The sequence below is a fragment of the Notolepis coatsorum genome (assembly GCF_963971535.1).
Source record: "Notolepis coatsorum genome assembly, chromosome: 4".
Taxonomy (NCBI): domain Eukaryota; kingdom Metazoa; phylum Chordata; class Actinopteri; order Aulopiformes; family Paralepididae; genus Notolepis; species Notolepis coatsorum.
This window is the reverse complement of record NC_140168.1, coordinates 147,729,614-147,744,256: the sequence shown is the minus strand read 5'-3', so window position 1 is coordinate 147,744,256 and position 14,643 is coordinate 147,729,614. Positions and strand designations below refer to the sequence as shown.

General features: G+C 48.4%; 1 protein-coding gene across 1 annotated transcript in view; it reads right to left on the bottom strand.

Moving 5' to 3' along the window:
* The window catches only part of riok1 (RIO kinase 1 (yeast)), a 131,174-nt gene that overhangs the window by 19,412 nt on the left and 97,119 nt on the right, over positions 1–14,643 (bottom strand). Inside the window, exons 13-15 of the mRNA XM_084312731.1 lie at positions 14,115–14,180; positions 13,041–13,160; positions 10,583–10,636 (exon numbers count right to left, since the gene is read on the bottom strand). Of these exons, the coding sequence (XP_084168857.1) occupies positions 10,583–10,636; positions 13,041–13,160; positions 14,115–14,180 (240 nt within the window). The remainder of the gene's footprint in view (positions 1–10,582; positions 10,637–13,040; positions 13,161–14,114; positions 14,181–14,643) is intronic.

The following is a 14,643-nucleotide window of genomic DNA, read 5'->3' as shown; positions in this document are numbered from 1 at the left end:
TTTAAAGCATCATTAAAGAAGTGGGGCCTGGCAGACAGCGCTGCATGCGAGTGTGGAGACCCTGAGCAGACTGTTGACCACATCCTGACCATCTGCCCCCTATACAAACCACCCTCGGAAGCCAGCCTCTTTGATGTGGGACCAGAGTTAAGGGCATGGCTACAAGATACAGAGTTGGACCTCTGACGTTACACGAAAGAAGAAGAAGAAGAAGAAGATATGATTTTTTCCCATATCGCCCAGCCCTAACGCAAACCATTACCATCTTCTGCTCTAAGGACTGGCCAGCTCAGGGCTTTATCCATATAGGCAGTTGTTATTTTCATCTCATTGCCAAAGTTTATCTGAAGCTGTTGTCTTGCTTTGTTGTATCCTCTTGTAGGATCCATGTGTAAACAGCTGCGAATGAGTTCTCTCGGTTGGCCTGTTGTGTACTGCTCCAAATAATAAAGTCCGTCTTGCATGTTATCGGTTTTACTCTCAATCCCATGTTGGAAGGCTTTAATGAATGACCTATAATGAAGTGGGTCACCACTAAACACTGGTATGTCTCTTGTTGGCAGTAGAGAGCTCTGCTGTTGCTTTATCAGGAATTGAGTGATGTCATTTTGTCTTTGGATAGCATTAGCAAGAGCATTGTGGTTATTGTTCACATCATCCTGTCTGTAACCTGCTCTTTGAGAGTCAAATACATTGGCACCTCCTGTGTTGGTCAATGGTGTTTGTCTCAAGCTTGTATGCACAGCAGGAGAATGGGGCCTTGATTTGCAAAGACTTGGTCTCCCTTTTGGAATCATGTAGTCAGTGGCATTGGATACATCCTGTAATGCTGGAGGATGTTTCTGTGTTAACGATGGTTTATGGCCATGACAATTATTATGCTCACTTCCATTCCAACTTGCTTTGCCATCCAGTGATGTTCTTATTCTTGCCCGAGCAAGAGAGGATTTTTCACCCTCTTCCAGTTCCAGGATCTTTATTTTTGCAATTGAAGCAGCCAGCTCAGCTTCAATTTCCAGTGCTTCTCTGTGATTTTAGTCTGGATTCTTCCATATCAAGCATGTGTTTCCTTTGCAAAATTGCAGCTTTAGCCTCCAAAGCAGCATGCTCAGCCTTTGCTCTTAGTCTAGCAGATGATGCTTTTGATGTTATATTTCGTATTGGCATCGCATCACGCTCTTAAGCCATACCGAGATATACCTCATCTCATGTACCTAGTTTACTCAATCAACGAATAAAACCAAAATACACCCAGCACCTGTCAGGCCCCGCCCCTACTGCCGTACTATATAGTACTGGGCGTGGCCACCACTCACTCTTCCTCTATTTTCGTTTCCATCATAGCGGATGCAAGACGCCCTTTGCAACTAGTTGTTATGAAAAGTTTAGATAATATTGAGTGCTTACGGAGATTTGCTTACCCCTGGAATCTTCGGGGTATGTTCCAACGACACGTCGGGTCTATTCTGATGTTCCCTCGCCTTGTGGCAGCATATCAGGGGACAGCGTGCGAGGTTGGCTATCGAGCCGGCTCGCACACAGGTAGGCCCTGTGTCATCAGGCATTGATGCTAGTGTTAGTAATGCTGGTTTGTTTTGTTACACAACCGAGTTGTGTGTCGGCGCCAGGGGCGGGATGGTTTGGTGAACGTTCCCCTGAAGTGGACGGTTTCCAAGCGATCCTGGAGCGTGCTGCTAAACACTAATGCTAAAGCTAATGCTAACACTAATGCTGAAATGCTGGGCACTGTTCTAATGTTCCCCGCCGTGGGATGTTGCCGCTTTTCCCTCCTCTTAACCGGTTCATTGATGAAGGTCAGTCGGTAGCTAATGTGGGGGGTTTTGCTGAGGCCTATTTTACCCTTTTTACGGGTAAATGGGTTGACAACAGGGTGCAGGGCGGGTGTGCCGTGGCTAGGTAGCCTAGCCAGGTAGCATCGATCCTGTGCCTCGGCGGGGATTGGACGGTGTCCCACCCGGAAGCCGATGCTTGAGAGCGAGTCGGCCCGGCGGGTGGCAGTAGAGCTATACTGCTGCAGGATGGAATTTAGCGGCGGCCAGTGTTGTGGCTCAGCTGACTGTTTTCTGTCCACATTAGCGTCGAACGCTATGCTATATTGGGCTACTGTTTTCTGTTCTGTCTCTCTGCTACGGGAATGTCTGTCTATGCTACAGTCTTCCCTCCTCTCAGCCATTCATGCTGATGGTCAATCGGTGTCTACTGGGGGAGTAGTGCGGGGGGGGGCTTTGTTTACCTTCATGGGTAAATGGGCTGAGGTCTAGGGCTGGTGTGCTGTTGTGAATATTATGAATGAATGCGGGACTGGTTCTTTCTGGTCCGCCTCCCCTTAACGTTGTGTGCATGGGCTTGCCCATTCTACAGTATGTTCGTGGTGTTAGTTCATTTATTCATTAACCCCTTCATGGTGCACACCACAGTCGGGGTTGCTAGTTGCAACCACCACTGGTGCTCCGTGTTAGCATCAGTCCTTTGCTTTTGTCATGTTGAAACAGTGCCCCGCCCGGCCGACGCCATGAGGTGGGTAGGCCCGGCGAGTGGCTGGTGGGCTGCTAAAGCCTGTACCGCCACGGTATTGAATTGGCAGCGATTAGTAACTGTGTTCGAATTGCTGTTTTTTCTATCAAAAAATGGTGTCTGGTGGCGGGGCCTTGAGGGCCAGCCGACGTCGACACATCGCGCGAGGTTGTTGACGTTATTAGCTTTGACCTAGCCGCAAGCTATAACCGCTCAGGGTTCCCCTCTCCGCAGAGGATTTTGGTCTTCCGCTGGAGCGCGGGCGGTATTGTCTTAGGCCCCACACCGCCTCACACCACGCAGCCAGAAGAAGAGAGAGCGCGGCCTCGTCAGCGGCGATGACGAGGCCCTCGACAGGCGGCCATGTTTTCCCCCGCCAGAGGTATCCTGGGCGTTGAATCGACAGGTGTCCACAAGGCCGACAGCCTTGGCGGCCGAGGGATCGGCCATGTTGGATGGGCTCGGCTTGGAATATACAAGCCGTCGCCGTCCTGCCGCGAGCAGCCCACTCTCCGATCACTCCCTCCCCCAACACCAGCGGAAAAAGGGGGCTCTGATTGTTTCCTTTGGCTGCGGGCCACGTGCCTTTGTTGAAGCGCGGGCGGCCCCACTTTTCGCATCTCATGGGGACAGGGGCTGACACCCAGTTGATGGCTGAGCCTGGGTCTGTCCGTGAGAATGTTGTGCTGTCAAGCGGCTCCCACACCATAAGCTGTGTTGGTTGAGCCTGGTGTTATGTCTGTCAACTATAAGTGTTGTCAGCAGGGGGGCTCGAAACCTTTTGAGGCACACAGTGCGGGCTTCCCCGGCCTCGCCTTCGCCAGGCCAGGTATCATGTTGGTGCCTCCCACTCCTGAAAGATTGGCAGTGGTCTCGCAGGCGCGCGTGATTTGGGTGGTAGTAATATCACTGCAGGGCTACGGTGTGTAGGAACCCATGGGGGCCTCACACCTTGCATGTCCGGCTGCAGAACAACTCCTCAGCATGTTCTGGAGGGGTGTTCAGTGGGGGAGCTTTTGTCACCTAGAACTGATGTCAGCTTCCCCCGTATCAAACCGGCCCTTTCTGTCGGGGTCCCCCCTTGTTGGCTACGCACAGCGGGTGGGACCGGGCCGCCTATCTACAGTTCTTAGCGGACCTGCGCCACATGGCGGCGGGTGCGTTGGGAGTGTCATCACATATGGCTACAGCAGTACCATATGTCGAGGTGGATGGAGAGAACGCTGAGGCGGGGACTTGTATTTACACAACCCCACCTGTTTTCGGGTTTGGTACAGACCCTATTGTCAGGGTCACCAGCAGTGACAGCTCTGGTCGACGAGATCCGATCTCTGTGGACGAAGCAAGCCATCGTTGTGGCGTTTTCCTCCCGGTGTTCTCTGGTGCCTGAGAAATCGGGAGGGGGGGGGGGGTCAGACCCATGTTGGACCATGGGAAGGTTCAGTATTTTTTGGATCGTCTCCTACCTGTTGAACACCGTCAGGTGGGGGTCTGGTTCTCCTCCATAGACCTGTAGGATGCATGTTCGCATCACCGATCTTCCGTCCTAGGGCTTACCTACGCTTCCTTACAGGGTTAGCGTATGAGTACCAGGGGCTGCCGTTCGGCTTTTCTCTGGCACCCTGCATCTTCACCAAGTGCGTGGAGGCCGCACTGGGGCCTCTGCGTCGTCAGGGGTTACGAAGTGTATTCTGCCCTGCCGACGTTCTGGTCCTTGGCGGTCAAGGTGGATCGTCAGGTCTCATGCCAGGCAGGGTTCCTACCAGCCTGGGGTTGCTGTAGACTGGAAGTAGAGTACTCCTATTCCCAGTCAACGGGTGGAGTGCTATGGGCATCCCTCTCAGAGCGTGTTGAGACACGCTCGGGAGGTTCAGTCCTAGGACGGTTACGGCGCTGTCCGTGATACGCCTGCTCGGTATGAGGGCATCTGCTCATTCCGTGGTCCCTCTTGGCCTCCTCTTCACCCCAGGAGGAGGTTACGGAGGTGGTTCTTTTCCAGTATGGAAATAGACCTGGTGAGAGGCAAGTCAGGATGGACAATACGACGTCAGTGTCGTATATCAACAGACAAGGAGGAGTACGCTCCCCCCGTCTGCACCGGGCGGCTGGCTATGGGCGTTCTCCATCTGCGCGGCCTGAGGGCTCTCCACATCCCCGGCAGGGTGAATGTGGGTACAGGTGTAATGTCGTGGGGCGGTCCTCACCCTGATGGGTGGGGATTACGTCCAGACATAGTCAGGCAGGTCTGGGACCGATGCCGTGCCGCCTGGGATTCTTTCCCCCATACATCTGTTAGGTCAGTTGTTGGGGCGGGTACGTTGAGGAGCGCAGGTCCTTTATCCTGATTTGCGCCGGACCGGGGCGCAGCTGTGTGGTTCCCGGTCCTGATCCAGCTCTTGGTATCCCGTCATGGCCTGTTCCTTGGTCATCGCGGGCCCTCTCTCAAGCGCACAGGTTTCTGTGTTAGTTCCCTGTGCTGGGCCAGCTGCTGGTGGGTTGGCTGGTGAGAGGGTGAGTCTGGAGAGGATGGATCCTTCTGTGGTTGGTACCATCCGGAACGCGCATGCTCCTTCCACTATCGCGGGTTACGCGGGTAAGTGGCGTATTTTCCAAGAGTGGTGTATGGCCACCCTCTTGTGAAGCGTTTCCTGCTTGGCGTTGATGCCTTAAGCCGGTGAAACGCTCTTTGGCTCCGAGCTGGGATCTTCATTGGTCCTCGGTCGGTTGTCCTTGGCCCCGTTTGAGCCTCTTGAGCAAGCGCTGTTGGAACAGCTGTCGTTCAAGACTGCGTTCTTGCTGGCCATCACCTCCGCTAAACGCGTGGGTGTGCTTTGTGCTCTCTCGGTACGGCCAGAGTGCCTGTCTTTCGTTCCGATAGCGGTGCCACTCTGCGGCCTAATCCAGCCTTCGTGCCTAAAAATATCCGGAGTGCTTCCGCTCCAGGGATATTATGGTTCAGGCGTTTCATCCGCCTCCTCACGGTAGTGAGTTGGAGGCAGGCCTTCACCTGTCATGTCCGGTCCGGGCTTGGGGGTTTACCTCAGCCGTACTCAGGGCCTCAGGGCTACCGTTCAGTTGTCTGTTACGGTGGCTCTCGTGCTGGTAAGGCACTGTCAAAACAGCGCCTGTCCCATTGGTTGTGCGAGGGCATTGCCCTTGCTTCACGTTGGCCGGGTTGGCTCCCCCTGGGGGCGTCAGGGCGCACTCCACTCGTGGGGTGGCGGCCTCTGCCGCTCTGCTGGGTGGGGCCTCGGTGGAGGACATCTGTGCTGTGGCTTCATGGTCCTCCCCGGGTCCCTTCGTAAGGTTTTACCTCATGGACATGACCGGGGGTTCCGTCTCCCAGGCGGTTCTGAGGTCTGTGGCCTCTCCTGCTTCCCGTCCTTTGGTAGGGTAGCAGGCGTGTGTGGGTGTGGGCCACAATGTGTTGTGTCACACGTGGTTCCGCCTGTGCTGTGCGTTCAAGAGGTTCTAGTTCCCCCTTGTTCGCACTCGGGTGGAGTTGACTGCGCCCCCTCTTCATTAGGAAGGATGGGGTGACGGGACTCCCCTCCCCCCTGATGTGGGCTTACGGGTCCTCAGGGGGTGCATTTGTCGGGCCTCGCGTCCGCTCTACCCCATATCTCGGTATGGCTTAAGAGCGGGACGCGATGCCAATACGAAATATAACGACAGGTTATGTATATAACCTAGTTATACGAGTACTGGCTAAGCGTCCCGCTCTTAGCGTGCCCCGAGTTCCCTTGGGGAAACTTTTCTTTGGAAACGATTTTTTCCGAGGAAGAGTGAGTGGTGGCCACGCCCAGTACTATATAGTACGGCAGTAGGGGCGGGGCCTGACAGGTGCTGGGTGTATTTTGGTTTTATTCGTTGATGGAGTACACTAGGTACATGAGATGAGGTATATCTCGGTATGGCTTAAGAGCGGGACGCTTAGCCAGTACAGTCATTATGGATGCATGTGACTTTGTGCTAGATCTGCTTGAAACAACAGAGATGCTGTCATGGGGATGAATCATATCCTGTAGGTTTGAATCCTCTTTCAACTTTACAGCACATTCTGATGTAACCTCAACATCAACATTTAAGCCCAAATTACTTGGCAAGTCATGGTATCGGCATCCTTATCATCAGACTCCAGCACACCATGCACCCACATGTTAACTTGACTAAGAAAGTCTTTGAAATCCAAGAGCTTTGGTTCAAACCAACTGGCATGATCAGCCTCTTTTTCCTCTTCAGGCAACATGTGCTGCACAGCCACTTGCATCTCCATAAATGCTGACAACAGATCATTGAACATGCAAACATGATAGTCCATATCATCTTTCTTGTCTTTTTTCATGAATGTGATGATTTCATTCTTTTTCTTTGTCAACATGCCCAGCCTACTTTGACGAGTGCCAATCAACTTCCATAACATTTCCTCATGACTAGGTGTAAAGTGTCACAGCCAACTAAGTAACACTGGGTGGTATGACATCCTGATCTTATATATGATTATGGGGAATGTCTGTAGATTCTTCCTGGACAATGGAATAGAAACACGTTATGTGTAAACACATGTTAAAGTGCCACAAGTCAACGAGTGACACTTTGTATAATATTCTTATGTTTATTATATATGATTGGAGCTATGTATATGACCTGTATACTCTTTATACACTTATAAAACTATGTTACAGTTAATGTGCAGTCGGAGTGAAGAGCGGGCCTGAGCTGAGAGCAAGTCGGCACAGTTTAACCCTGTCCGGTCTGCATAGAATATAGCCAGCAGTCTCCCTCGTCTGCATCCCCTTGAGTTGGGGCGAGTGAGAACGAAGGGGGGGGGGCCCTTCGGAATGCAATCTCGGAGCCTGCAGTAGGGAGTTTCCGGAGCTCTCCGGCCGGCAGACGCATTAAACTGGTTAACCCTTTGTGGGGTCTGAGTGAGATGGGGATGGAGGGGACTTTCCACAGCAGAGAACAAAGGGAGTCTGTTCCAGCGAAAACGTTACAATTACTTTTTCGAGTTACGGCCTAGTGGAGTAAAATGGGAGTAGAGCCAGTCCCCACGAGCCGTGCATTGACTGGCTGGTGAAATGACATCACGGTGACAGCGCTGTATTTGGACCAATAAGCAGAAGAGACCATGGGGCCCTTTATAAGGGCCAACTGGCGAGATCACAGGCAGATTTTTACACTGAGCTGGAGAGATAGGAAGAGGCACAAGCCGTGCCAGATCAGACTTTTTTGAGAGATGAGAAGAATGGTGCTTGACACGGGGCACAAGCCGAACCTGATGAGATGTTCTGTTTTCTGCTTATTTTAAACTGAATTGGGTGCTTTCCACTTCAGTCTCTTCTTGTAACTAGCTTTTTCTAATTAAAATTACCTCTTTATAAATATGATTTGTATCCTTTCTTCTGACCAGACGACCGGGTAAGCATGAAATGTGTTTTGCCTTGTAACTTCACCCTATTGCGTTTTGATTAATGATAAAAACTTTAGAAGTGGGGCTTTATCCATATGGAGGCCTAAAGAGAGAAATGTCAACCACGCGGTCCAGTACTGTGCCTGATTTATGATGTAAAAAACCTCCTGAGTAAGGCTTTAGCCAGACGGAGTATTAATGATGTAAAAACTTTAGAAGTGTGGCTTTATCCCTACGGAGTAAAAGGAGACATATGATTATGCATTAAGGCAAAATAGAATAGGTGGCTTTATCCCTAGCTCAGGCCTAAAGAGAGAAATATATATCAAGTAATGCCATATAGTGATAATATGTGTAAGTGGCTTTATCCCTAGCTATAATGGGATTATCAAGTAAAGCCATATAGTGATAATACGTGTAACGGATAAGGGAAATGGACCTCATCTGACTAAAGAGAGTCCTTCCCAGTGCGAATAAAATAAAAGATTCCGCAACTTCAATCACTCGACCTAAGGTCGATGACTGACGGGGGTCGGAACGGTGCATTCGCTATCTCTTGTCGGTCAGTGGTAACAACAACATTTTGTAGACTCGTTTGGTTCTGCATGTCAACCACTTCGCAGGACGCTGTTTGATGTCAAGATAAGCAGACCAATGAGTTATGAAGTTATCGATCTGACCTAAGAGATGGCGTGGGCATTCAACACTAGGTTTAGCAGCATCGGCCATTTTGATTTCCAGTCACAGCTCTTTGTTCCAAACATCCAATTCAATACAGCATTTCCAGTGAGGCTTTACTTGTAAATTCATTCACAGTTGTGACATCATGATTTCCATTGAGCTTCAAACATTTGCTTCCAACAACAGATGAATGGTAGACAGTAGATGAGCATCTTTGGTTCTTCATTAACTTGATTTAGTTGTAAATTCATTCACAGTTGTGACATCATGATTTCCATTGGGCTTCAAACACTTGCTTCCAACAACAGATGAATGGTAGACAGTAGATGAGCATCTTTGGTTCTTCATTAACTTGATTTACTTGTAAATTCATTCACAGTTGTCACATCATGATTTCCATTGGGCTTCAAACACTTGCTTCCAACAACAGATGAATGGTAGACAGTAGATGAGCATCTTTGGTTCTTCATTAACTTGCTTTACTCACCGTTTTCATTGTTGTCTGTATTGTTCCAAGTTCAACTCTATTGTGTGGAATTCCATCCATGGTAGATTTTTCTTTAAACTTTAATGTAATGGCTTCTTGTTGGTCAACCAGGTAGTCTTTAACACGCACATTCCAAAAAAAATCCAAAACGAGATCCAAGGTATTATGAATTAAATTATAGATTTATTTTAAGCATCTGAAACATCTAAAGAAAGCATCAAAAGAAAGATTCCAATACTCAAAAATAACTGAATTCTCACACTGATGTGGTTTAAAGAAAAACGTATAACCTGGCACCTTCACCAAACATTTTACCATGCTTAGGCCTTCTCTTCCTGCTCATTAAGCCACCTGAGATTCCAAAAGTCCCTGCCCCCCACTCTCAACATGCACTACCAGCCTTTGGATACTAGGTGGGGTAGATGACTACAGAGGTGCAGAAACAAAATGTAAATAAATGATAGATACACTAAGAACACAATAGAATGGCTCCAACAGAGGTGTTGAGTGAGGAGGTGTTGAGTGAGGTGTTGAGTGAGGAGGTGTTGAGTGAGGAGGTGAAGAGTGAGGAGGTGTTGAGTGAGGAGATGGTGAGTGAGGAGGTGAGGAGGTGAAGAGTGAGGAGGTGAGGAGGTGTTGAGTGAGGAGGTGGTGAGTGAGGAGGTGAGGAGGTGAAGAGTGAGGAGGTGAGGAGTGAGGAGGTGTTGAGTGAGGAGGTGTTGAGTGAGGAGATGGTGAGTGAGGAGGTGAGGAGGTGAAGAGTGAGGAGGTGAGGAGGTGTTGAGTGAGGAGGTGGTGAGTGAGGAGGTGAGGAGGTGAAGAGTGAGGAGGTGAGGAGTGAGGAGGTGAGGAGTGAGGAGGTGTTGAGTGAGGAGGTGTTGAGTGAGGAGGTGTTGAGTGAGGAGGTGAAGAGTGAGGAGGTGAGGAGGTGTTGAGTGAGGAGGTGAAGAGTGAGGAGGGGAGGAGTGAGGAGGTGTTGAGTGAGGTGTTGAGTGAGGAGTGAGGAGGTGTTGAGTGAGGAGGTGTTGAGTGAGGAGGAGAGGAGGTGTTGAGTGAGGAGGTGTTGAGTGAGGAGGTGTTGAGTGAGGAGGTGTTGAGTGAGGAGGTGTTGAGTGAGGAGGTGAAGAGTGAGGAGGTGAGGAGGTGTTGAGTGAGGAGGTGAAGAGTGAGGAGGGGAGGAGTGAGGAGGTGTTGAGTGAGGTGTTGAGTGAGGAGGTGTTGAGTGAGGAGGAGAGGTGTTGAGTGAGGAGGTGTTGAGTGAGGAGGTGAGGAGTGAGGAGGTGTTGAGTGAGGTGTTGAGTGAGGAGGTGTTGAGTGAGGAGGAGAGGAGGTGTTGAGTGAGGAGGTGTTGAGTGAGGAGGTGAGGAGTGAGGAGGTGTTGAGTGAGGAGGTGAGGAGTGAGGAGGTGAGGAGTGAGGAGGTGGTGAGTGAGGAGGTGTTGAGTGAGGAGGTGTTGAGTGAGGTACCGTCTGGACTCCAGAGAGGTCCTTTCTGAGCCCTGTCACCGTTTGGTAGAGGATCTAGAGGAGAGAGAGAACCGACCATCAGTACTGAGAACTTCCAGACGTCCAGACCTGGACCTGGCTGTCACCCGAGGCTGTCCACACTGTGTCACATCGACTCCATTCATTCTTCTAGACCAACGGTTCTCAAACTACGGGTCGCGACCCAAAGTGGGGTGGTGGGTAGGTGACAGTGGGGTTGGCAAGTATAAAAAAAATGAAAATAAAATGTTCTGGCAACATATTTTGGCTAAATATGCCTCGTTTTATAAATGTGTATTGATAACATAGTGCTGTAATTACATTTTCTAATAAATATGCATGATCAAGTTCAACAATGTGTGCTTTTATTTTGATATTCCTTAATTCCACGTTGAAATTATGCGATACATACATTGGGTGCCACGCCCCTTCCGGGAAGTGCATCTGGTCTTGCTGTCCATTAACCCCATGTAAACGCTCACCTTGTTTGTAGAGCTAAACCTATATTTTATATTATAGCTATGGATCTAATAACAGCGTCGATTGTCAGTGAGTTGCTTCCAGTCAACATGCACAAAACAGATTGTTTTTTCATCCGTACATTTCCGTTTTGAATATGAATAGTTTGGGTGCTTCTGAGTAATTCCAGGAAAAAGACGCGGAAATTGCGTTTTAGTGGAATCCACTTATCACTAGGGCTGACCTTCGAAGCTTTTTTTGGCAATCAAAGCTTCGGGGCCGAGCTCCATATTTAAAAAAAATTTAAAAAAATTAAAAAATTACATTAATTTTTTTTTATCTTATGTTGTGGGACTTGTACAGCACTTTGGTAAACTTTGTTTTTAAATGTGCTCTATAAATACAGTGGATTGGATTAATTAATTAAGTAGCCCCTTTCGTGACTGTGACGCAGCCAACAAGGTTTCACTCGGCTGTGTGATTTAATTCAAGGTGGATCGCTGTTGTCGTTTGAACTTCAGATTTCATGGGAACTACCAATCCCCCAAATCAAGAATGTTTAAGATGAATGAAGTAAGATTTTGATTATTTGAAAAAAAGCCTGTGTAGACTAAACTATGCACAGAATTATGTCAGTCTACAAGGTCCGGATTCTACATGGTCCGGCAATGTAGACCTTGTAGACTCCACTACAGTACAGACCAATTATCAGTGAATGTTCATGCATTTTTAAGAAGGGCTACTTCCACAAAAAAACAAATAACTCACCAAAACATCTCAGTAGCACCTTATCTAAATGTTCCATTTCATATATGGAGATTTATATTTATTTATGTATTGCATGCATTTCTACATTTTATTTCCTATTTTGTTTATTCATCCCAGTATCTTTCTTTCTTACGTGTGGAATTCTACAAGGCATGTAGGTGTATATGTGTTCGAGGATGATATCCTTCAAACAGGCAATAGTGATGATATAATTTGGGCAGTGCTGAGCTACTTTCCTCCAGTGTATTTGTCCCCCGGCCCCACCCAATGGCCGGCCCCACCCACCTACCCACACAAATCGAAGTAACATTTTTTTTTTTTAATTAAACTTCGATTTTTTTTTTAATGTTCGAAGCTTGTGCCATCGAACGAAGCTTTGAAGCTTCGAAGTATTTAAGACAGCCCTACTTATCACGTTGAAATTTTTCACCTGATTATCGAATCTTCATGAAATCAACGCTAGATTATCATTATTATGTCTCCTCGTGCATACATGAAATGCCCCCCCCCCCCCCCGCCCTCCTGCACCCAACGGTAAACAGCCACACACAGCACACACAGACAGCTTCAATCACGGGGAAAAAAATATATCAGATCAACGCAAGATTGGATATATAGAGTCCTTACCTGGTCTCTGATGTAATGCAAAAAAAATTATCCAATTATCTGATCGCCATTCCAGTTATCCACAGCGATCCTGTCTCCAACGTTATTGGGCATTGCACATGAACGGGCGGGCGGGGTCAGTTGTCCAAGCCATCACTACAAGCGCATGTTTTGCCGGAGTGTTTAGGACCCGCCCCCATGCCGCAGCTCGGTAGAGAAAAGAAACTACATCGTTCCTAATGGAGTGCAAAAGCGGCCGAAGGCGTTAGAGGGCGGTATAAGACCGTCTGCCAGCTCAGACACATTCAGTACAGCATGCACAAGGTGCCCCGCTGAATTATGAAAATGGCAATAGCGAATAAAAGAAATACTGTGAGAAAAATGTAGATCTACGTTTCCGGCACTCAACCGTCTGGCGACAGAAACGTAGTTCTACATTAACGGCACCCAAAGGGTTAAGTGTGGGGTCGCCACAAAAAAATCCTAAATAAAATGGGGTTGTGGTATAAAAAAGTTTGAGAACCCTGTGCTAACTATTGGAGAATGATGATATTTTGTGAGAATAAAACACTCCAAACTCTTTCGTCTCGGAGCCGGCGCGACTCACGTTGTCGTTCTGCATGTTGAGCGCGGACTCCTCCTCCGTCATCTTCGCCATGTCGTCCACGTCGCGCTCGTAGTGACTGACCTCCTTCAGTGTCCTCGGGATGTACGCGTTCTTAAACACCTGCAGTGACGGGGGACACGCACACAAGCCTTAACACTCTCGCTACCACACCACAGAGGGTTAACCCTTTCAATAACACCACTACAGACGGTTAACCCTTTCACTACCAAACTACAGACGGTTAACCCCTTCACTGCGACAATACGGTTGACCCTTTCACTACCACGTGACAAATGGTTAACCCTTCACAACCACTCCAGAAGGTTAACCCTTTCAATACCACTACAGACGGTTAACCCTTTCACTGCGACAATACATAAGATTAACCCTTTCACTGCCACGTGACAAAGGGCTAACCCTTTCACTGCCACACTACAGAAGGTTAACCCTTTCAATAACCCCACTAGACAGTTAACCCTTTCACTGCGACAATACATAATGTTAACCCTTTCACAACCACACTACAGAAGGTTAAACCTTTCACAACCACACTACAGAAGGTTAACCCTTTCAATAACCCCACTAGGTTAACCCTTTCACTGCGACGGTTAACCGTCTGTAGTGTGGTAGTGAAAGGGTTAACCATCTCGCTTTCCTGAACCTCTGAGGCTTTCCAGAACATTGCCTGTGCTTCATACGACACAGTGCACGTTGCCAGATTTATTTAGTGCAGTTAACCTGACACCTTCTCAACTGACATGTGGTGCGAACAGTGTAGTGGTTAAACTTTTGCCCGCTCAGTCAATAGACTGAGACCGGGTTCGATTCCCCTTTGTGTCGACAGTTAACCCTTTCACTGCCACACGACAGAAGGTTAACCCTTTACTATCACACAATCGACGGTGATGCTCCATCATTAGATGCTAATCATGGAGCATCGCCGTCGGTTGTGTGATAGTAAAGGCCTAACCTTCTCTAGTATTGTCACAGTGAAAGGGTTAACCGGCTGTCGTGTGGCAGTGAAAGAGTTAACCTGTTTGTTGACGTGCGGCATGACGAGTCCTCCTTCCTTACCTCCTCGTCCACCTGGTCCTGATTAGATCGCTCCTCTGCCGTCCTCTCAGAAGCAATGGTCATCGCCTTAAAACACAGAGAAACCATCCTTCAACTGGGTCACACATAGGTCGGGTTAACTCTGACCAACCCCGATGACTAGACAAAAGAAATGTAGTCATAATAATAATAATAACTTTGTTTTGTATAGCACCTTTCATGAAACCCAAGGTAGCTTTACATAGGGCGATAACAATAACAAACATGGTGGACAGACACACAACATTAAAACTTTGAGTGCCAGCAGGGGGCGCCAGAAATAGCGCTTGAGTGCCAGCGCTGTAGTCAATGGGAGGGCGATCACATTTGCGAACGCATAAACTATATCTTAAATTATGGCTATGTGTCTAATACACCCGTCGCTTATCAATGACTTGTTTGCAGTCAACATTGTCGAAACGGATTGTTTTTTTAATCGTTACATTACCGTTTTTATACCATTTTGAAAAACGCTCGTTTTTTTAAACTTCCAAAAAGAAAAAAAAAGATT